Source organism: Puma concolor, chromosome B2, assembly GCF_028749965.1.
Source record: "Puma concolor isolate L17-30 chromosome B2, mPumCon1.1.hap2, whole genome shotgun sequence".
NCBI classification, from domain to species: domain Eukaryota; kingdom Metazoa; phylum Chordata; class Mammalia; order Carnivora; family Felidae; genus Puma; species Puma concolor.
Window position 1 is genome coordinate 26,933,065 of NC_141671.1, and position 25,405 is coordinate 26,958,469.

Consider the following 25,405-nt stretch of genomic DNA (forward strand, 5'->3'; position numbering starts at 1 on the left):
ACAGATGAGGAAATGGAGGCACAGGGAGGTTGTAACTTTATTTGAGGTCATACATCATGTAAAAGACAGAGCTAGGACCAGGACACTGGGTTTTTAAACTCCAAGTTCAGCCGGCTCTGCTTGTCCAGTTTTTCCAGCTGGCAGGGATGATTCCATCAGTTTGTAAAGCATAAGTCATTTTGTTTTTTTTTTTAAATTTTTTTCTCAACATTTATTTATTTTTGGGACAGAGAGAGACAGAGCATGAACGGGGGAGGGGCAGAGAGAGAGGGAGACACAGAATCGGAAACAGGCTCCAGGCTCTGAGCCATCAGCCCAGAGCCTGACGCGGGGCTCGAACTCACGGACCGCGAGATCGTGACCTGGCTGAAGTCGGACGCTTAACCGACTGCGCCACCCAGGCGCCCCAAGCATAAGTCATTTTGTATTCATTTCAGAGCATCAAATACTTGGAGTTTTGGGTTACTTGTACAAGTAGTGACATCATCAGGAAGATGATCTAGTTGTCTCCACTAAAGGCTTTTCACCTTTATATTTAGTTATTTAGTGCATCCTCCTTGAAAATTATGATCATTTTTGTGCAAAGTGAAGAATGGCACTGCCATTGGATCTAAACATAGATTAGTATTATGTACAAATAATGTAAAGATCAAGCTAGCAAATTGCCCATCTACAATGTGTCAAATTCTTATAGTAATGAAGTCAGTGTACGGATCTACTGAGACTTAGGGTTAGAATAGGCCAGTTGTTCTTTAATCAATTTAATCAATTATGTCACTACATCACTCATTTCATGGATGGCTTAAGGATTCATGTTTATGAAGTACTTAAAAATCACCAGATAAAAGCATCTGATTCACTATTACCCAGTGTATTACAGAGTTCTTTAGAGAATATATACATTAGTGTGAGATTTTCTTTATCTGAATATCACTCTTATGTAACATACCTTACAACTATCTGGGAACCATAAGATTCATTAATTGTATAATATCTGCCTTCTGTCTTGATATGACTTTTATTTTTTAATTAATTAATTAATCTTTTATTTTTTAAATGTTTATTTATTTTGTGTGTATGAGAGAGCGAGAGTGAGAGAGAGAGAACACAGAAGTGGGGGACGGACAGAGAGAATGGGAGAGAGAGAATCCCAAGCAGTCTCCTTGCTGTCCATATAGAGCCTGATGTGGGGCTTGATCTCACAAACTGTGAGGTCATGACCTGAGTTGGAATGGAGTTGGACACTCAGTTGGACACTTAACCAACTGAGCCACCCAGGTGCCCCTTGATATGATTTTTTTAAAACGTTCTTTTGAGTTTTTAAAAATCCTCTTTAGACATAGGCAACACATGTGAATAGCTTTCTACTCTTTAGGTTCTTTAAAGATGAGAGTTATTCTCTGCTACTCCAAAACCAGTCTGGTTTTCAGACATTTAGAATATACATTTCCATTTTGATATTTTTAAAAATTGGGCTTTTGTTGTTTTCTTCTATCTGATGGTATGTTTTTGAATTATAAAGACATGAAGTTGCACTATGGTGATCTCACTGACAGTACCTGCCTTGTGAAGATCATTAATGAAGTAAAGCCTACGGAGATCTACAACCTTGGAGCCCAGAGCCATGTTAAAGTAAGCCATTTTCACAGTCACATTTCTTTGCTGTGTTCTTGAGTTGTTCTGTATTTTGTCTGTTGTTTCTTAATACAATAATACAGGCACTGCTCCTAGTCTTCAAGTTTAATTAATGAATCTGATAGAAATACTAATACTTTTTAGAAGTGTATTCCATTATTGAATGATATAAAATCTTACTGCTAACATTAAAATAGCAGTATTCCTTTATTTTGGATTGATCTTGTAGTCTGTTCTCTGCCATTTCAAATCACATTGTGAATGAAGTGTTTTGTTAAAATATTGAAAAATGTAACTCAATAAAACTTCTATTTTAATATTAATTTTTGGTAGTGGTTATATTATTGGCTGAGAAAGTAATATTTTTGAGTTAAATAATATGTTAAAATTAACCGAATTAACTTTTTATTATAAGTAGTAAAAATCATGGGAAGATACAGCTAATGTTGATTTTTTTTCCCTTAATTCAGATTCTCCGGTAGTCTACCTACCTCTCTTTAGTTTTTCTTTCTGGAAAAAATTGCAGTAAACCTGAGTAGCCCATTCCTAGGGCTCTACTAATCTCCTTAATTCAAGTTTTTGTTATATTCACTTGAGTGAGCGAAATCTGAAGCCAGGAATGATATGAATTCTATTTAGATATTTATTCAATCAGGATAGTCGAGCTTAGAAATAAAAGCAAATAACTCTAAGTTAAAACAGTCCCTCTCTCCCCCCAAATCAGAGAATCTATCAGTGATTTTTTCTGTTCAATGAATGAATTCAGCAGTCTTATTTCAGAATTGTATTCCTTTATATCCCCAACTCTGGCACAGTGGAAGCTATATGTCTCAGCTAGTTTAAGGGACGAATTATAAGTTTCTAAATAAAATGAAACAGGTGTGAACATAGTGAGAGAAACATAATGGTAGGCCCAGTCTTATAATTGATATCAAATTTATCTCTCAAATATTAACCTTGACAGATAGCTACATATTAGTAAAGATGCTTCTTATCTGTGCTGTCTAGGAAAAAAAGTTTTTCCTTTCTTAATCTCTGATGATACTGTCCTGTATCCAGCATTAAGCTTTGGGCTGTGAAAATTATCAAGGTTTTTCAGTTAGAGCAGAGCTGGTTTTCTAAATGATTCTGAATGTATTTTCTCATTTTGAAAGGGTATCTTATGCATACTATGCCTGGAGAGATTATCACCTGTCTTTTCTATAGAGACGTAGTGGCTCTCTTTATCACTCCAGGAATGAAGACTATTTATCCCTAACTGGAACAATCAGTCCATCTTCCACATTGTAATTTATCTAGCTGCTTTTTGGCCTTCCTCACCAAAATGAGAGTATCTTCCAGGCAAAATAGAATGTTTTGGAATGAATCCTCTGTTAATCAACTTCCTTTAGATTAAGAACTTTACTTTGTGATTCTAGATAGTTTCTCACCCCTGGGGCTATAAACTGGCATGGTGGGAAGCTAAAGGAAATTTTATGGAAATTTATTTATAGAAAGTCTTCCCCCTGTCACTTTAGAATTAAATGGATCAGGCTTCTTTTTCCAAAAAGTTCAAAAAGTTAGTTGTACTTTTCTTACTTGAGTGAGCCTGTTACTGTGTGGTTATTATTCTGGAGTGGTTGTACTGTAAGTGTAGAAAGTGTAGGAGACTGAGTTGTTTCATTCAAAGTTGCTATGTATGTGAAGTTTATCTGTTTTCATTGTGTTTTGCCGGCTTCACCTAAAGGCCAGTTAATTGGCAGAAATGGTGTCTAATTGAATATGAATCTTGCTTTGTCAGATAATTTAGCCCTTTAACAAATATTTGCATGCATGGTGGAATAGAGGATACAAAGATGTATAAATCCCACTTCTGTCACGGAGGGTCTAAACTTTTGTAGAGGTGATTTGTGGCAAGTGAGAGAGTCTGGCACTAGTATCTTAGTCTTTAGAGAAGGGTGAGAGAGAACTTCAGTCTGAAGAGCTTCAAGGAGAAGATTTAGGGAGGAAATGTGCAGACATAGTGGGAACTGGCAGTTGAAATGGAGGCAGTAATGTAAGTCTAAGAGTCAGAAGTGAGAAAACTTGGGACACATTTTTAACATGATCAGCATTCCAGATTGAGCGAAAAATTTGTTGAAAAATGGGACATAAGGCTCTGTAGATAGTTGGACTACCTTTCAGTAGCCTCTGCATATTTAAAAAAAATTTTTTTTAATTTTTATTTATTTTTGAGAGAGAGAGAAAGAGTGTGAGCTAAGAAGGGGCTGAGAGAGAGAGGGAGACACGGAATCTGAAGCAGGCTCCAGGCTCTGAGCTGTCAGCACAGAGCCCGACGTGGGGCCTAAACCCACGTATTGTGAGGTCATGACCTGAGCTGAAGTCTGGTGGTTAACCAACTGAGCCACCCAGGTGCCCCGCCTCTGGATATTTTTGAACATGGGGAAAATAGATTTAGAGATGAGGTTTACAGGTAAGTCTAGTGGTAGGGCTTCAGAAGAGATTGGAAGCTGTCAGATGAAGACGGCAGGAATGAAGTAGATGATACAGGATGCCTGGTAGGACAGACCTCTCTACTGATAAGATATGGGAGCCAGGGAAGAGGGAAAACAAGGTTCCAGTGCCGAGGGGACCAGACAACTGCTGGTACCAATACCAGAGCAGGCATTCAAGGCGGGACTGTTGGAATCAGACAGGGTAAATGAGAAGTTCCTTCACCCTGTTTGATTCCAGGGTACTGGCAGTACTTGAAGGACATTCAGGTGAAACAAGTCATGAGGTAGTTTCAAATATGTTGTGAGAGAGACTAGGGGTACAGCAAATGTAAATTCAGCTCTGAGAATTCTTGCAATGCAAGACAGCAGATAGAAAAAGAAGAGTAGAGGCCTGAAGATTGAATCTAGGGGACAGGAGTGTATTTAGAATGGGAAGAGGAAGAATAGTCACTGATAACAGGAAAGTGGGAGATTGACATGCAGGAGGGTGGAATTGTGTCACAGAAGTAAAAATCAGGCTATTTCAAGCAAGAGGGGATATCGGCATTGCTAGATACTTCTAAAAAGAGCATTCTAGCAATATGATAGAAGAGTTAGCTGGCACAGAGGGTTTAGAAGTTGAGGGGTTATAAGGGAAATGTAAATTGAGTGGATTCTTTTCTAGAAATTTCCTGGTGTAAGGAAGAGAGCATATCTGATAGATAAGGCTCACTTTAGCATCAGCTGCAGGTTGCAGGGTGCTTCCCCAGAATTTCTGATTCATGAACTTATTTTTTTAGGACATGTTGATAATGCTGATTCTGGTCTGGGAATTTCACTTTGAGAGCCATTGCTCTAATGTTTCAGGTTTTTTGGTTTATCTATTTTTGATATGTGTCTTAAATGCATTCTTTTTAGGCCTTCTTTTTTTAATGTACCAGCTTTTTGAATTTGGTATAAAATAGTCCTGTTCCTTGACAGGTAGTGAACTTGTGTGCTTTTAAAGCCTAAAACTATACCTACGATCATGAATGATGAGAATGAAGAGTCTAAGGAGAATCTGATATACATTTATATCAAAATTCTTCACATTCACAAATCTTTTTCTGAGAAGTATGTAGTCCATGAGAAATAACTAGTATTTTAGGGGACTAGTATGAATACAAACCGCTGTTAGGATGTCCGTTAAAAATCCGTGTTCCACGTTACTATTTCTGCTGTGAGCTAATGTCCAATTGATTATCAGTCATAGAAGGAGTGGGTGTGGGTCAGGGGCTGGTGTGATGGTAGCTGGGGATGACAGACTGCCCTGTTATTAAGGAGATGTTGCTCAGTTTCTCAACCACTCCAAGGCTGTTTGCATTGGGCTTCAGTTGTCTGCCTGTTCTTTTAGCAGCTTGTTAGGGGGTTAGGATGGGAAATATATATGTATATATATTTGAAGTGAATTCTCAGTGTTAACTTTGTAGGATTTATTGTATTCTTAGACAATAGTTTTTAAACAAAAGTTCTTTCTGACTGTGAAATGCTTGCAATAAGGTTAATTAAAATACATTTTTATTATTTGGTTGGGAGCTTTTAAGAAGGACAATTCTAATATTAGCACATTTTGTATTTTCTTTTGAAACCATGATTTCTAGACTGGGCATTGTTTGTGTTGGCTTCTCTTTGTGCAGGATAAAGTCTTCTATCACTCTCACTTCCAGTTAATTTGCTGTGGGCTATGGTATGCTAAAAGTAAGGAAAATAAAATAATAGGAAGTTGGTCTGGTTTCCTGTAGGAAACCAATGAAGATGAAATTGGTTCTTGGAATAAACCCACAACAGTCTGGGAAATACTGACTGAAGACATTTTTCTGAATCATAAACAGAAAAATTATGACTCATGAAGTGTGGGTCATTGAGAGGCTGATTTGATCTTATGTGGGAGAAAAGTGAGAGATGACGGAAATGTACTAGTTATTAAAAGTAGTTAAACCTAGCATGATGACATCATCCAAGTAGGAACAAATTATCCAACATTTAGTCCAGCCCATTTTGATGGAGAACATGTTTCAAGAGCCTGCTTTATTGTTCTTTTCTTAAAACTGTGTAAATAATAGTTTTTCAGTAATTTCTGTCTTAAATTTCTTACCTGTTCAATGTTCATTACTATTGTGATTTTGGATTTTTCCACCATTCCTCCAACTTGTTTGGTACTCTCATGTCATTCTTGAAGCTATAGTGTTGGATGTGATCTTTCTATAATAAATCTAGTCCAGCATTAGTCTTTTTTGTCTCACAGTGTCCTGTTGGAGTTGCCTTTATTTTTTTTTCAAAGAAATGAAAATTATACAGTCATGGAATATTACAGCTAAAAGAAACTTTAGAAATGATTTCACATGGGGACCTCTGCATAGCTCAGTCGGTTGAGTGTGTCTGACTCTTGATTTTGGCTCAGGTCATGATCCCAGGGTTGTGGGTTCTCTGTGCTGAATGTGGAGCCTGCTTAAGAGTGTCTCTCCCTCTCTCTCTCACTCTTTTTCCCCCACCCTCTCTCCTTCTCCCTCTCCCTCTTCTCCTGTCCTTCGTCCCCCTTTGTATGCACGCATGCTCTCACTCTCTCTCTCTTTCTCTCTAAAATAAAAAAAAAAAATTAAAAAATGATTTCATATGCTTTTCATTTTATAAATGAAGCTACTCAAAGTCACACAGCTAGTTTACTGGCCAATCCAGGATTGGAACTCAGATCTCTGTATTCTATAATTTATTTTAAGGACCATGCAAGAAAATGATTTTCTCTGCAGTAATAAATGTAATGTAAAGTAGTTCTCACCATAATTTTTTTCTTTCCCCACATACCTAAGTTTCTTCTTAAGCTTACTCTTTCCCCCCTGTGTCTTCAGTGGAGACAGAAAGTCGTTTACTCTTTTTCCTTCAGTTTTGAGAAGGATTTTCAAATCCCTTCTCAGTGTTGCAGACCATTATTAAGTCTTTATCTTTTTCAAATTGAATAACTCCATAGTTTTCATTAATTTTCTAACTCTTTAATGACATTTATTTTGTTTCATGAAAGTTAGGAGGCTGTCTTTTTACCAGAAGGTAAACTAGAGCATGACCAAGTGAGCAGGAGTGGGATTCCTTGTCTGGTTGTGTGGGACCAGTCAGCAAATTGTGAACATGGAAGCACAAAGGAGCTGAGTCTAAGTTGTCCTCATGGTGGGAACTTCCAGCCCAGGAAGCTAGACAAGAAGCAGAGCTGATCGTGAGCCAAGGAGCTAGCATAGTGGCCATGCACCAAGTTAGAATTGGGAAGAGATGAGAGAAACACCAGGCCAGGGAATGAAGCTGGGAATTAAAAAAAAAAAAAAAGGAAAAAGGCATGGGAATTAGACGAGTGGCCCTTGGGAAGGGGACTGAGCTGTTTAATTACCTGAGTTAAAGACTGTCATCTCCAGTGGCTTTTTCCTGGCTTGTTCTAGGAGTTGAAATTTATAGCTGGAGAGCTGGAAGCCTAAACCTCTTGTGGCTTCTCTCATTGAGGGGAAGGGGGTGGGTGACTTGATGCATTGGAGAATTGCTTATGGTAGGAAAAGGCAGGTGCCTAGGTTGAACATCTGGTTACTGCCTGACTAACTCAGTTATAGAACAAAATAAAATTGCAATAACGTGGCCCTGTGCTGTGTAATCATAGCAAGGGTAGGGGGTGGCCTATTAAAACCCAGAGCAAACAGCAGAGAGGACTGTTCTTCTGTGTCCCTGCTCATTCATTCTTTCTTTTTTCTTTTTTTTGGGGGGGGTTATCTTGGGGAGCCCTCAGGGGTGAGTAGAGCAGGAAAATGTGGGGTATAGCTTGCTGTTAGGACAGGAAATGTGAGAACATCCTTGTATGTGGATGAGACTCTAGCTCCATGTCCCACACAACTGCATGCTAGATTTCATTAAATCAAGTTGTGTGAATGCAGCTATCTAACATGTGGTCTGGTTGCTGCCTTTTATCAAGCCCTATGCCAGCAGGATCAGGAGGAGGCTTACAGATGCAAAACATCCTTAGTGTTATCTTTCAAAAAAGATCATATTATACCACTTTGCTTTTACAAAAGACCTGAATTAGTACCTGTTATCACTAAAATAAATATGAAGAGAATTTTCACTTTTATGAAAATAATAGGTCAATAGCAAAAAATCAGGTTCAGTGTTTGTTTTGTATTGAGGTGTTGTAGAGGCAGCCTGCACCCTGAGCAGTGAGAGTGGCACATCAGACTTCTTCCCCAGGAATTACATTCAGCATCTCAGCATCAAGACACCATAGATTTGAGCAGTGTTTGTGAGCATCTGTGCTTTATCTAGACTTATTTTGTGCACCTGTTAAGCAGGATGTGTCTTAAGGTATCAGGAAAGCCTAAGAGAGGTTATTTTTTGGGTCTGGGAATGCTCAAAAAATTATTCCATATAAATTAATGGTAATTGTTCCTTGCTTTCATGCCATTTTGGCTTATCAAAGTTTTCCTAGAACTGTCTACTTTTGGATAGTGGGGGAAACCTGCAGATGATCATGTCATGGGGCAGAAGGGAGGAAGGTTTTCATGGGACACACACTCTTGGGACACAAGAGTTCTTAAATCAGGGATGCACATAGAATTCCTAGGACATACTCTAAAACTTTAGATCCAGGCCCACTCTAGACCCTGGGCCTTGGTGTTTTTTCTGGCTTTAGATCCTGGCCATGTTACATGCCCCTATCAAAGGTATGTGACTTTGATAGAGTGCTCAGTGCTTTTAAGCCTCCATTTAGTCATCTATAAAATGAGCACCTTCCTTCAGTTGTGGGTCCTTTCGACATGCTTCTACCTATAGTCCTTTATGCTTGCTTCTATATGCTTGCTATATGCTTGCTATAGTCCTTTATGCATGCTTCTATCTATAGTCCTTTATGCTTGTTTGATTGTTGATACTCTGTCCTAGATATCCACCTGCTTGTTCCCTTAACTACTCCCAACCTTTACTCAAACATCAACTCCTCAAGGCCCTCCTGACTATGCTGTTTACAATAGCAACTCCTGGGAATGGTGGCACAGTCCATCCTGAGGGGGAGGGCTAACAAATGAATTTAGTAGAAACAAAGGAGGGGGGAGGGAATTGCAAATTCGCTATTCTGCTCCCCTCAACCTCCAATCCCAGTTTGCTGTTTGTCATACTTTAGGCTAACATGAGGCAAATTATTCAGGGAATCGAATGCATGAAGGTAACACAGGGAATCTACATGCCATTCATTGTTTCATCCACCAGTGATGGAGGCCTGCCCTTTGCCACAGCAGCTGTTTGAAATTATATGCAAGAATGTTTTCCTCATTCAAATGCCTGTAGTTCCTGCCTCTGAAACGTTAACTTGTTATGTCCTATTATAAAGGGGAAAATGATGTTTTGGGCCCTTTGATTTTTATGAAGTGAGCCATAGTATTTTGAGGTGGAAGAGATCTTGGCGATGAGCCAGCTTAAGCCCTTTTTTTTTACAAAACACCACTTGGAACTTCCATTTGATGAGCAGCAGGGTCTACTATCTAGGCTGGAACCCAGAACTGACACCACTTGATTTTCTTGTCATACAACTGATCTAAGAAGACTGAGGTTGGAAAGGCGTCACTGAAATATCCGGGGATGATAATGTAAGACTCTGATGTTTGAAGTTTTACCTCTCTTCTTGTTCCAACCACTTTAATACAGTGAAATGAAGTTTTGATGCAATAGGTTTGAATGAAAAGCATTGTTTTTTCCTTAATGGAGGAAACTGGTTGTAATTGATACCAAATGAGTAGTGTTTGCATAGTGAAGAAGATCCCCTAATACAACAATACAAGATGTAATGGTAGCACATAATTGATATTAATATAAAATTAGTATATAAGGAAAATAGAAATCTACAGTACTAAATCATCAGGAATAAGCACAATCTTTTTGGCTAAGGTAATTCAATAATAGTTTTTATGTCAAGTGCCTGTACTGTGCTAGTGTGTAAATAAGTTTCCCTAAAAGCTATAGGATGCTAATAATATTTGCTACTTATGGAATCAGAAGTATCAATAGCTTGATAGCCAAAATGAATAAATTGTTCCTATTTGGGTACTTTTTTTAAAAAAGAAAAAGCCAAGTCAGTTATATGACTATTATCAATTAACCTATTCTATAAGATTTAAAAATAAATATTTCCATTTTAATACTACAAATATATTTTTGTCCATATATTAGTATATACAAATTATAACTCCTTATTTGGTCTCTGAAGATAACTTCTTTTGTTTAGCAGATAAATAAATTAATATAGGCTTATATATTTTGTGCGGTTTAAAGTAAGTTCTTGGGGCACCTGGGTGGCTCAGCTGGTTGAGTGTCCGACTTTGGCTTAGGTCATGATCTTGCAGTTCAGAAGTTTGAGCCCCACATCGGCTCTGTGCTGAAAACTCAGAGCCTGGAGCCTGCTTCAGATTCTGTGTCTCCTTCTCTCTTGGCACCTCCTCCCCCGTCCCACCTTGCTTGCACTCTGTCTCTGTCTTTCAAAAATAAACATTAAAAAAAAAGCTAGTTCTTTCATGTTCATGTGGAATTCCCTTTTTATATGTAATTCTTTTGTGTGCTCACAGCAGCATAAAGTCACCCTAATTGTTAACGATTATGAAGGTACCTTATGGGCAGAAGGCTTTACCTGGTAAAGAGCAATGAATACAACTTTGAGAATCTGAGTATTAATAAGGTGTGTTTGCAATTAGACCTAATATCCATGCCTTCAGTGGTGTGTCTGTTTCTGGAAAAATTAGCTCCCTTACAAGTGAAGTGAGCAAGATGAATGGAGCAACTACTGGATGCTCTTACTCTGTGTAGATAGTTGGCTTGCGTGATACAAATCTCTACTTTTAAGTAAAGTTGCATTTTGTATGTTTTTGTTCCATAGCTCCATTTCTTTCTGATTGATTCTGTTGATCATCACCCATGTGGGCACAGTCCCCATGATATTTAATAATTTGGTAACCACTTTAGTTTGTTACAAGGAAATTGTAGTATAAAACCTTTTCATTTTATAATTTAATGTTTAAGCTTACAGTGTATAAACTCCTCTAATGTAAATATGGCTAATCACTTCCTATGGTTCTTAGAAGGAAGTTTAGCATTTTTTATCTTATATTCATGAGGGTAGAGCAGGACTTTATAATGCTTGTGGGCCTCTGTGTGTCATCTGGCTCAAATTCTTTCTGGAAGCCTGTTACAGATTTGAGCAATTGAATTCAAATCTAAAACCACTTAAAAAGTCCTTTATAGTCCATTAAGAATTTATATGAGAGAGAACACTCTATGAAAGTTCTCCTCTCCCTGTTCAAACAGATTGTTCTGTTTTATTAGATCTAGGTGGTATTGTAATTTTGATAACAGCTAATAACGTTTGGAATCTTGCTTATAATTAGTAGACCACACAAAGGTATGTTTGTTGGGTTTTGCACTCTTAATCCACTTATTATTAAATAAAATCCAGAGTATTATTTTAGCTTTGCAATAATTAAACTAAAATTAATGCAAATAGGTAAATGTTTATCTTAATATCAATTTCTAGATATATTTATAAGCACAAGTAGTAAATAGTGTAGGTACTCTGAGTGAAACTTTTTGTTTTGGATTTTTAATGATGAAAACTTTGGATTCCCAATTAGATTGAAATGTGTAATTTGTATAAATTAAGATGTAGACATAGATAATAATTTAATATCACAGTTAGATGTATCTGTCATCCCGATCCTCAAAAAACCCCACAAAACACTTGTGTGTAAATTTAAGAATTTAAACTTAATCATTCTTTTAAGCACCTCCTATGGCCTGGTATCAAATATAATTCCTACTATATCCTTTTAATACAAGTGGAGTTTATAAAATTCTCTTTGTTAAATGTAGATCCTTAAAATTGGTATAGTAAAATAAAATGAAACCTTTTGTGTTTAAAAAAATGTAATGCTTAAAATCATTTTTATTTCTATTTAAGTTATTAGGTATTGGATACCTTACAAGTGCCAAAAAGAAGTAAATTGTGAGAAAATTGCTGTAATTTAGATTTCAATTTTTTGAAAAATGTCTACGCTACTGTTTTTAGTAAAATTCATACAATGTGTACATCGTTTATGGATGTTAATAAAAAATCATCCGTGATGAATTTAAATTTGCTTTCTTTACAGGTAAATATCCATAAAGGCTTGGTTGGGCTTCTTAAACAATGTTGTTTGTCATTAGAAAAACTTAGACCAAAAATTCCTTAAAAAAATGTTGAATTTTAAACAATGAGCTCAACTTATGTATAATTATAGTGTTGATTAAAATGAAATGTTCTCCAGATGACAAATATTGTGTTAGTAGCAATGATGCAGTTATTGTAAATGGCAGATTGTCAGAGGCAAGGCAGTCAGTGTGAGCTTTTCATTTTGTTTGGTAAATCAGGGTAAAACCTTTTCCTGAATCTCCTTTCTACTCCCACCCCCATACACTTTAGTTGTGTTAGGTGTTTTTTTTTGTTTTTTTTTTTCATGATTATTTATTTTGAGGGAGAGAGAGACAGAGTGCAAGCCAAGGAGGGGCAGAGAGAGAGGGAGACACGGAATCCAAAACAGGCTCCAGGCTCTGAGTTGTTAGCACAGCGTCTGACGCAGGGCTCGAACTCACAAACTGTGAGATCATGACCTGAGCTGAAGTCAGATGCTTAACTCACTGAGCCACCCAGGTGCCCCAGTTGTGTCAGTTTTTTTTTAACAGTAAAATGTCTTCTAGAAATCAATAGTATTGACAAACATATAAGGGACATTCTTTAGGACTATTAACACATATAATTAATCCTGATTGGAAATATCAATCTTTACCTTTTACCATGCAGATTGTTAAATGGTTTAGTAGAGGAAAGTTTTGTTTGTTTGTTTTGCTTAGGTTTCCATATGGCTCACACTGGAGTGATTTTGTTTGTTGTTTTGACACTGACATTTGTCAGGACAATTCAGAGCCATCAGCACCACTAAGGAGGAGGTTGAGAGGCTCTTCAGTGTTCTGATGTATTTCTCTGTCTTCCCTAGAAAAGAAGGATTTGAGTGTTTGACAGACAGTGGTTAATTAGTAGATCATAATATTTGAATTATTGGTAGTTTGAATAATGTGAATACTTTTTTATCTCATTGCTTTGCATTCGCTTTGTATTAATTATTATGAAAGTGTTTTGGGTTAGTAATCTTTTCAGCGTATCACTTGGCAAGATTATTTAGATTGCAGTTTTGCAAAAGTTAATTTATTGTAAATAATTGACTTAAAACTTCACCTTTTCTTGTCATTGTTTCATTTCTAAACATAACTCTGTAGAAGTTGCCATATTAGCTTAAATTTATTGGCAGTAATAATGAAAAAAACTATTGGTTTTGGTTTATGTTAAATAATGTATCCTCACTACTCTTTCAGTGTTAGAAAGTTGTTGTACAGAGAAATAAATAGAAATTCCTGGTAAGCTTCGGCATTTTTGTGGGGAGGCAAATTATTCCTGAAGCTTCCGTAGTCATCTGTCTAGATTAGAGCCATGTTTCTTTTTGGAACAGGGGAGGTTTCTGGTGCATGGAAGATTGTTGTGCTCTTTTATACACATAGATGGCAGCAAAGTGTTACAGACAGCGGAAGTCAACCTTGTACTTCTAATGAAAGATGAATGACAGTATAAACTGACTTCTATCAACGTAGCTGCCTGTGTCCTGTAGTTAAACATAAAATAAGAAAGAAAGCCACTATTGATAACACAAGAATATAGGAGAATGAAGAAGGCTATGAGAAGCTATAGTACACTGAATTTCTGGACAAATCCCAGGTGGGGAGGCTTAATCTTTTAAGGTATGTCATCCACTCCTGTAAGATGATAGAAATCAGCTAAGATAATATGCATGTCAAAATAAAGAGACCGCTAAGGACTGAGGGGCGGTAGGGAAAGAGGGAAGTAAAAGAGAAACTATACACAAGTTGCAGCGGCTAGTAATGGCCTGCTGCCTGAGGGTACTGTAGAGTTTGGCCTGCATGTCTCCTTCTTAGTTAAGCAAGTTACAAAGAGGAAATGTCAGTCCACGAATCAGACAAACATTCCATGGGAACATTTGCTCAAATGTCAGCATTTTAGAAAATAGAACTGCAGTCTGTTATGGTCTGGTCCCCACACTGGATTTTCTATTAAACACACTGGTGCAGATATATATTTCTTCAGAATGGATTTACAATTAAGAAGTCATTTTATGTCTTAATTAGCATTCCTATATAATGACATAATCACTATAAAAGATGACAGTCATCATTATAATTAATATTTAATATGTGTCTGTTTCTGAGGACCTTTCTGTGGCTTCCCACAAATTTCCAAGGTAATTTTCAAGTTGTAGAATTGAATTTGGTGAAATCACAGACATGAGGATCTAATGAAGTAAAATCGTATTTATTAGAAACCTGAGATATGGAGGCAAGTTATAAAAAAGCAATTTGTAACATGTCCTGAACTATCGAATCATGTCAGTATCTTACTAGTTATAAATATAATAAGGGTTCCTTAATACCTCTAATGTAATGGTAATGTTGTTCAAGAAAACATTTCCGTACTCTTTAGTTTTTTTTCTGATCTAGTCTCATGCGATTTAGTACCACAGACTAATCTCTGTGTCACAAAATTGATTCCAAAGGTGTGTATAACAACTTGCTCAAATGCAGTGTCTGGCAAGTCTCTCTTGTGACAGCAACTTATTTCTCACATAATTATTTTTTTAGTAAATTTGATATCTTAACAACCCTTCCCCTCATTTCGGGGTTCAAAAAATAACACTTAATATAATTTATTTCTCATACTTAATAAAGGCTTACTTGAGAGTATATTGCCATTCACTCTCTAGCCGCTTCAAGTAAACGAGGTTAGAAGGGAATGTGGTTTCCCAGGGTGTGCGGTGGTTTCCAGCCCCATTTGCTGTGCACTGTGATGGGCCTCAATGTTGTTTTAATGAAGCATAAAACATATAACGGCGGTTGCTTGTTACTTATTAATGATTAAATGGTTATACTCTGTCATATCAGTAGAAAAAGAATATACCCCCCCTATATATATTCTATTAAAAAAATCTGTTTTGTTAACTTCAGTTTGTGTGCACAGATAGGTCTGTGTTACTCTCAATTTTTTAGTTGTGAGCTGTATAAATACAAGAGCTAAAAAAATTATGAAAATTTGAATTTTATTAATTTTGTGGGCTATCAATTAATTAAATAGATTTTTATAAGATGAACTTTCACAGCCATACAGTTCTTAAAACCAAAGTCAAGGATGTTCCCATTAGTCACAATTACATATAAATTTCTTTATAAATCGTTATCAAAATATCAAATATGTTTTCTTTAGATTTATATATAAATATAATTTTTTTAGATTGACATCTGCTGTTTGGAAACAACTTTCAACTAGGATATAATATGTTTTGCAGGTTGACAGCATACTTTTTTTCATATTTTTTGTCCCTTTTTGGCAGTATTAGATTTAGGCTGTGTGCTTTTTCTTAATGGGATAGTATCATGCAGATTATTTATGTGACCTTTTCACTGCTGCAGTTTTCATAAAAAGGGCAGTGTTGCAACACCACTTCCTCCAACTTCTTGGTTTCAAAGAATCATACCTAAAGTAGGCAAATCTAACAGAAGAACATTGTTTTAAAGCTTTTTTAAAACAAATATATTGATTTTTGTTAATATTAGCACATCAATTGGCACATCAATTTTTCTTGATAAAATGTTTGTAAATATTTTACATAAATAATTAAATGTTGAATGATTAAAATTTTAAAAAATTGCTTATAACACTTTAAATGGATTTTAGAAGGATGCACTTTATAAATAATTTTTGATGTACTTTTTAAACTAGAAAAATAGATCATGTATGGGTTGTAGAGGTCTTCCAAAATTTTATTGGCATCTTATAACCAATTATAATTTGCGATGGCTTTACATTTGTAAAATGACTAAATCCTATAAAATCTTAGATATTTGCAAATAATATAACAGTAGCTTATGTTATACTGGTCTTGAAGATTTCTGTTTCTTAATTATATTAATTTTATGTAATTAGTTACGTAGGATTTAAATTGAACAAAAAATAGGCTGCACTCTATTATTTGGAATTATGCTGTTAAAATATTTGTGTTTATAATTCTTAGCTTTTCATTCTTATTATGCCCAAATTGTGCTTTTTAAAAAAAAATCTGGTAAAAGTATTTTAAAGTATATAAATATTCAAAAATTATTTAAATTGATAGATGAGATAGACTATAATCCCAAAACATATTTTCTCGTGTAACCATTGTTTTTTATGAAGTATTAATAATTAGTAGAAAAATTGATATAAATGCCCTGAAGTCCAGTTTTGGCTCCAAATTTATCCATTTAAAAATTCTTTTTTCTTTTTTATAGATTGCATCTTAATTTTTGTATTGAACAGTTAGATTCATAAATGTATTACCTATAGTTTGTATCCTTTGAGGGATGATGTTTTTAGATGTGATATGCTCTCTCATATTGTGGGAGATTCTTTTATATCTTTAGTGTTCTCTCTCTCCCCCTGTTTCTTTCTCAGTTTCTTCTTGAGGATTCTACTTATCAAGTTGAACATCTTTTATGATGATGAGTCTTGGTGGTACAACTTTATTGGCATAAGATCCAGAGACTAATCCATAAAACACAATTACAGAAGTCTCCAAAGTATAAAATATTAACTTGTCATTTTTTGAGTTTTCCCTTTTGACAAGCTTCATTGATTTTTCTTTTTCTTGTTTTGTACGTTTTCTGCTGTGCTAATTCTGGAAGAATTTATAGATGTCATTATGGGAAAATATGTATTTTAACTGACAACATAAATATCTTGGTTATATAATTACCTGGTCAGAGATTTTAAGTTACAAACCAGTAAAAAATCATTCTTTATAATGTAGCATAAATTATACTTTGTATTTTCAGTAAAAAGCTGTTAGTGAATTTGAACACTTTTTTTTAAAGAAATCTCAGTGTCAGTTGACATGCTCATGAAATATTTAATAGAAACAGTGCGGTTTAATTTTATCTTCTTTTATGATAAAATACTGGTTTACAGAGAGTTGACTCATCTTACTCATTTTTTTGCATTCATTGAAAACTTTTAATGAAATCAATTTTCTGGATGAGATTTACATTTCTATGTGTAAAACAACAAGTTCAGAGATTTAGTGCTTCCCTTTGCTTTTTAGGGGCATTTCATTTTCTCTACTGTAGTAATCTTAATTCCAGATGTTAGCACATGGCATTCATGTAGTGTTCTAATTACGTTTGTTTATTATTTTTTTTAAATATTAGCTCTGTGACCTGATGCTATATGTGGTATCTTGATTTCTCAGTTATATAGATTTTGTTGTCATTTAGTGTATATTTGCAATCTTCCATGTGTATTAGGTAAAGACATGTTTATTGCTACATATTAAATCTCTTACTGAATAGTCTTGTACTTTATTTAAATTGTGTTGTGACTTGAGACCTTTATGTATACAGCATCATAAAATTAAATAAAATAGTTTTTTGCATATAGAGATAGCTTAATGAAATATCACCATAATGATGAAAAATTGATTGTTGGAACTTTGAAGACACTAAGAACACATACTTAAACGTGACTAATGTCTGAAAGTTCTTTTAGATATTTGTAATAAATCTGTAAGATAACTACATGGTTGACACATGAACTAAGGATTTCACCATATTGACAATTGAGATTGTATATTTAACCCATTTTTAATTATATAATTCTCTTATTTAAGCTTCATTGATCATATATGTGATGGGCATATTAAAATGTAAAACATTCTAAGTACTGGTATAGGGCATTTTTTTCTTTATGAAGAGAAGTAAAAAGAATTGGACTTGTCAAATTTTTTTTAGTCATATAAGAGCAAAACTTCTGAACAAGACATGTAACTTCTCTGGGCCTCAATTTTCCTCATCTGTAAACAGGGTTTGAGACTTTTTGGGAAGTAAGGAAGAGTTAGGTTATGTGCTCTTGAAGATCTCTTTCAGACCTAAAACCTTATGATTCTGTGATTTATTTTTGCAGTGGTATTATTGCTTATTGATATAAATTATGTGTCTTGTCTAATGTAAATATAAATGTTAATAAAAATTAATGATGAAAACTTCAAACAGTCTCTTTTAAAAACTAATTTTGGGCAAGATTCAATTGAAAGATTTTATTATATAATGGTTTTCTCAAGAAATATTTGACATACTCATTTAAAATGGGCTTATACCTTTTTAAGAATTTAATACAGAATAGTGGAAACTCTGGGATGGAAAAAGCATTATAGTCCATTTTGTCGGAAAGTACAGACTAAAGTTGAGTGCTTTGTAAATTGTTGATCACACTGTTACCATGGGTCTATCTTATCTAGAAAACATTAGTATGTGAATATTTTCTTTGAAACAGAAATTTGAATGAATAAAATAAGTTGGTTTTCTGAATAATACATGCTAAGTTTTCTTACATGTAAATATGTATATGCATTTCCATAAATTGATTCTGAGGTATATAAATAAATTTAGGTACCGGTGTTAATTTGTTTCTACATTTTGCTTTAGTAGTTATGTCTTAATTTCTGAAAATTTATAGACAATTGCAGTAGAATGAATCTGTTGTGCCCCAAATTTGGTCATAAAGGAAAAACAAACCAACCAACCTATGTTCATGCCCTGAGTGTATTGAATATGCAGTTTGTGATTATGGAAACTAAGCTTCTAAATGTTGTAAGTACATTTCATTAAAGTACAACCTCCCATAAATTTGTGTTTAATGACATTACTTTTGGGGGGAAGGGGAGGGATTATGGTTGGAGTAGTTAAGGTTGACGTATGGTTGGTTTTTAGGGTAATAGAGTTTGCCACTTATCAGTATTGGCTGCTCTATTAAATGTATGCTAAATTGGAGTTTATAATGTAAAATGTAGTGGTCAAATATATAAATGAATTTAGAAAACAAAAAGTGAAAGTTTAAAAAAACTTAAAAGATGTGTCTTTAAAAGATATTCAGTGGCAAAGTCCAAATTCACCATCTGGAAGAAAAAAATATAAATTAAAAGTTTTAATTTCCAAGGTGTTCATTTTTTGTTGATTTTTTATTTTAATAAGGAAGTGCTATAGAAGGAAGTGTTTATAAAATTCATAAAAAAATACTACATAGTAATCAAAGCATGTCTTCTCCTCTTAGCTTTCATTGTATTTAAATATTGTATTCCCAGTGAAAGAGTACAAAATTATAACCAGCATAGAGTAGGTTATTTTTAATTATTCAGATTTCTTTTCTGTTTAGGGGCATTTTATGTATTCAAGGTGGCAAACTTGTTTTTAGGTTGTTTTTTCAAGCTTTTATCAGTCTTTTATTCATCCCAATTAGGGCATTCCTAAAATATTTACTCTGAGCGCTTTTTATTAGTTTTCTTATATGACATTTGGAAATCTTAAAAGTTTTGTGCAGTGATTACTATAAGTTATTACTTAAATAACTCAGATACGTAAAAGTTAGATTTTCCCCCACCTCTCTTCTATGCAGTTACCATAAGGATTTAAGAATCTGTGTCTAAATGAAGTTATAAATTATATACAAATTCTTAGATTGGACTTTGTCTTTTGCTATTTACAATAAAAGCTTAAAATTTTTCAAGTAGATTACTTTCTTTGTGACTAAATTTTCATTATTTGAAGAGTAATTACAAAAATAACTTATTTGTAATTTTCTTAATATCCTACCTTTTTTGTTTTTACTAATATAAGGGAATATTTAATCAGCTTTACTTTTGATAGCTAATTGAAGTTTTTTTTTTAAGCTATGATACAAAATTGGAAATATACCTGAAAATTAATTATAGACTGTACTTAATGGCAACAGTTTATTTATTTGACATTTCTTTTGTTATCACTATCTTAACCATCTAGATTGGTGACTGCCTTCTTCTAATTGGAAGATCCTAGTCTAATTCCTTCCTTTTACATATTAGATAACTGGATCACAAAGAGATGAAGCTCCTTGCCTTTGGTTGCCCTAGGTCAGGCACAGCTAGGTTATATGGGGACTAGAGTTAAGGCTTTCTCTTTATTCGGAGCTAAATCTTCTCTACCCATTGCCTCTCACTTGCTTTGTCTAAGTATGACATGGATGGATTGCTTGGAATTCTTTCAAAGCCTTTCCTGTGTAATAATGATGGCAAAGATTTCAAGCATTTGTCAGGGGCCACTAATACATGTTGTGACAGCAGTTTAAGGGGGGAAAGGTGGATTTATTACTAATAAAACATTAAAACTCTTATATTTTAAAGCCAAACATAATTTACATTCAGTTTTACCCCTCACTGCTCTACCTGTCTATTTTTGATTTAAACTGCCACCCTCTTTCTCGTCCCGGCAACATTCATCCTCCTCCTAGCCATCCCCCACATCGCCACCCCTTCAGGAGATAGGTGGGAAAGCTGGGGGTTGTTAAAGTGCTTTGACTAGAACCATCTGTTTTTGCTCTCTCCTAAACACAATAGAACAGGCATTATTCCATGGGGTGGGGGGTATGTATATTCTTATCTATAATAATAAAATATAAAAAATAAGAAAAGTTTCAGATTCTAAAAAATCCAGTGATATGTAAACAGCTTCTTTTGGACTTCTGTATATTCTTGCAATTCTTTTGTTCATTTATGATCTGGAACTAGCGAACTTGCATGGTTTATTTTTCCTTTTCCTTTCAAATAGCATTATTTTCTTTGTATTTTGCTCAGCGTGACAACATTAAGATGAAACTTGTTAAATAGATCGACATTGTCTATCAATATATACACATTATGTATCCCTCTTTAGTAACTAGCTTTTTTTTTTTAAAAAAAAGGCAAACTTATTCTTTGATTTTTAAATATATAGACATTTAGAAATATGAAACTTGCACTCGCTAATTTAAATGGTTTCTAGATGTATATACATACACAACTAGAATATAAAGTTGATTTTGGCTTTTTATGGCATGTGTTCATTGTGACTTGATTGGGATTTTCATGAGATAACTGTGCTTCAGAACTGTTGCCCATCTGCTTGAATTGAGAACCTCAAGTAGATTTTTACTGTTCTCAGGCTAGTGAGAATTATTTGTTCCCCTTGCTTTTGATTAGTCCTAGAATTATTGAGCAATATGTGAACTTCACAGCAAGAGAATCTATTGAAGTATTTTTTTAGAACTGCCATACATTGCTCTTAATGATTTTGAATTGCACTTGACCTAGTAACAGCTGTTACCTAACTTGTCTTTTTCCATAAAATGGCAAACCATTGATGTAGTGGTTTCCACTACATCAGTGAACATGAAGATTTTTATTTCTGAAACAGACACTGTGAATATTTCCTTTAACTGGTTGTGCTTAAACTGTGCTCAAGTTTACAAGTATGTTGTATTTTCTTAAAATATAAGTAAATTCTAGTAATAAAAGAAAAGTGAGATAAATACACACACACATATTTTATTTGGAAATCCTAGAACACATTTTATTTCTCTGTACAGATAATATGCTGCTTCAAGACAACCTGATGTATAAAAACCTTAATTTGAAAACAAATTATAATTATCATTTTTAGCTATAAAATGAGTATTTACTTTACAAAATAGTTTATTTCAGTGTTCTTTTTAATAAATCGTGTTACTTTACCAAATATTAAAATGTATCCTTTTATTCTGTAAATTAGAGGACTTTATGTAATATCATGGCTTTATTTCTGATTTGTAGTAGAGTTGAACAGTCGGTGTATTTTCTGTGTTCCTTTCTGTGAAATGCCTTTTCTTATCCTTTGTCCATCCTTTTCTTCTACCATTTTTATTGCTGATATACAGGCATTCCTATAAATCTTTTATCAGTTATGTATGTTGCAAATACATTCTTCCGGTTTGTCACTTCTGTGCTAATTTTTGTGGTGCCTTCACTGAGCATGAATCTTAAATTTTTTTTGAGGTCGAAGACTTTCTTTTTGGTATACTTTCTGTGCCTTGAGAAATCCTCTTTTGGATAGCATGCTTTCTATTAGGTTCCACAAATGTGTGGAATTTTCAGCTTCTTTAAAAGTTGTCATCTACTACATCAGGATTCATATACTAGATTGAGTTAGACCAAATGACCTCCAAGTTTCCTTCCAGCTCTACAATTCTAAGATGTAGATGGATTAAAAATAAAGGGTTATGTAGTATAAAATACATACCAAATTTTCAAGAAACACATTGTATTTCATTGAATCTAAGATACTACTGATTTAAGATGTATCATTATTTTATTTCACATACCATTAGGAAAAGATAAGCTTCCTAATTAAACTATGACATAATTCCTTCTTTCCACTTAAAATGCTTTTATTTTCCACTTATAGAAAAGCTTACTCAGATTTATTGAGACATATTTATATCATATTTTACTCTTGTGCATGTATCGAAAATAAAAATATAAGTGAAATAAATTGGTTACTCTGCAAGAAAACACAGAATTGTAGACATTCCTCCAGGACAAGTGTCTGCTTAATTTAATACCAAACTTGTGCCCCACTCCATATTTTAGTTCCTTTCTATATACAATAACTTTTTGTTTTAATGCTGATAGTGTAATTAAAGGTAAGATATATAATACCTGCAGTGCTCCCTCTTTAACTGGGGCAACAAGAGCATGAACAGTGGTGACCAGCTGTGCACATGTTTAGTCACTGACAGCTACAGCATGACTCGCACTTGGCTGATCACAGCTCTAGATTGTAAGGTGCAGCCTGGTTTGGGACATATTAAAATGTGAAAAATGTCCTCTGTTAAATGTATGATATTCTGTGCTATGTTGGAAAGCTAGTTGCATGTGTTTAGTGCTTTGAGGGAGTATGCCATCTGTTTTCACAGTTTCCAAATTACTGGAGCAAATAACCATTTTTCTTATTTTTAATGAGAAAATTCCATGTGGGATTCTGTTTTATTTTCAGTGTTGGTTAGTTGTGGTGCCTGTACCAGACCTTAGTTGGCTTAACAAATCATGGAATCTCACAGTTAGAAGAGATTTTACAGGTAGTCTATTGTCTTTTATATAGTGCAGGAATCTTTTCTATAGCTTCCTTGACTGTATATGATCTCATTTATGCTTCTGTCTGGACACTCCCGTTCATGGAGCTGGCTGCCTTCACCAGCAGCCCGTTCTGTGCTTGGACTGCTTTCTTGTCAGAAAGATCTCTGCATTAAACCCAAATCTGCTTCTTTCTGATTCTCTATGCCATTGATTTTAGTTCTCTGTGACCCCCAAACTACACCAAAGTGTCTATCCCTCTTTTTATATAACTTCCTCTTGAATTTTTGAATATAGTTTTAAATAGCTTTAAATCTCTTCTTTTCTCTCTTGGTGCTTGGTTTATTGGTATCCCTTGTAGTATGTGGGTTTAGTGAAGCATATGGCACTCCAGGGCTACCATCTTCTCTTTTTGTGCAGTCTAGAATCATATTTTGCTTTCTTGGCAGTATACATGTTTCCTTCAGCCTTATTTTTGTGCTTTAATATTTGGACCCAGTGAGGCCTTCAGATTACCTTTGCTAAATTACCATCTTGTAGGTATAAGTTAAAATTTTCCAGTCTGTAGTGTTTAAACAAATTAATAGCTTTATTCTGTTTTACATTGTTCATTATAATTGTAATCACTTCTAGGTATCATTTTCTAATGTGCCCAGCGTGTTTCCTAAGCCTGTGTCCACTTCACTGATGTGTATCTTGAACAGATGTGAGCAGAGCCCTTGCTGCATCTGACAGAATCTTCCCTGTGCAGATGTGTGTTGACACTGGTCTTTAGCTTCCTTCAGGAGTGCTCATTTAGCCAGGTTAGAATCCCTGCTGTTTTCTCAAAACAAGGGCCTGCATTTCATTATCCTCTCTACATGAAGACTTGAAGATTATTGGGAATTATCAGAGGACTCTTTCTTGAGAAATCCGTATTCTACTCTAAGTACTGTTTTTCCATTATACCAGGACTTTTAAATTGTTTTGAATGAAAAAAAATTTTTTAGTTACAAAAGTAACAGCATTAGAACAAATTTGGAAAACAGAAAATAGTTAACCTAAAATCTTAACACTGGAACCTACATTTTGCTGTGTTTTTTTCTGTTTTCATTCTTGGTCTGTTCATTTACATGGAATCATAATATGCATTCAGTTTTTCATCTTTTTAGCTTTTTTTAATATTTGCTCGTTTGTTTGTTTGTTTGTTTGGAATCTCTATACTCAACCCAACATGGGGCTTGATCCCACAACTCCAAGATCAAGAGCTGCATGCTCTTCCGACTAAGCCAGCCAGGAGCACTGCATCTTTTTTAGAATTAAAACTTTATAAAATGGTTCTTTTTGTTTTTCACAATAAACATTCAGTGACTGCATAATCTTACAAGAGTCTTTCAATTTGAATAATCTTGCTGAATGTTTTCTTAACTTTATATTTATATTAATTAAGCATTATAATTAAAATGCTTCTTGTGCATTTTTATTATTTGGATCCTCTCCGTGTCTGTAAAAGGTACTGTTATGCTCATTAACTCTAGTTATGGGATTAGGCTGAGTCTGTGCTGAATGTATGAAATGTTTTGGATATTTTTAAGATAAATCCATGTTTTTGTTTTTTCATCATTTTTCTTATCTTACAAAAAAAGAATATATAATGCAAACAACCCCTATCTTTTGGTCTTTATTTTTATTGTTTTTCAAATGTTTTTTTGTCTTCTTTAAATATTAAAGAATGTCTTGTGGTCTTTGTACACCTATTTTTCTAAAATAGAGATTTCTAAAAGCCCAGTAGGAATAGCATAGGCTGAATATGTTTGAACTTAATTTTCAGTCCAGTTAGTTAAATCTGGAAAGACTGATCACATTGGAGATAGAGTTGGTGGTGAGGCTTGACATTTTCTCCTTTCCTTTACTTTTATAGTTTTGGCATATATCAATGGACAAGTTTAAGATACAGCCCAGAAGTAGAATAAGCAATAATAATAATACAAATAATATAAATTTGTGTAATTGATAAATGTTGCCTTAATACACCTATCTGTTTGTATTTCCTGACAGCATTCCAGTATCTTTACTTCTGTATCAAACATTCTGCATTATTTAGGATATCATTTATATTGCTATTAAATTAAAAATTGTTCTTTTTTTCTGGAATGTCTAAAATGACCAACTTCTACTTACAGAGCTCTGAGTGAGCTTTTTGTTTTTACTGTC

At 34.3% G+C, this 25,405-nt stretch overlaps 1 protein-coding gene across 2 annotated transcripts in view; it reads left to right on the top strand.

Moving 5' to 3' along the window:
- Window positions 1-25,405, top strand: part of GMDS (GDP-mannose 4,6-dehydratase) — a 644,323-nt gene that overhangs the window by 167,803 nt on the left and 451,115 nt on the right. For both annotated transcript variants that reach the window (XM_086706440.1, XM_086706441.1), the window contains exon 4: window positions 1,523-1,632. In XM_086706440.1, the coding sequence (XP_086562566.1) occupies window positions 1,523-1,632 (110 nt within the window). The remainder of the gene's footprint in view (window positions 1-1,522; window positions 1,633-25,405) is intronic.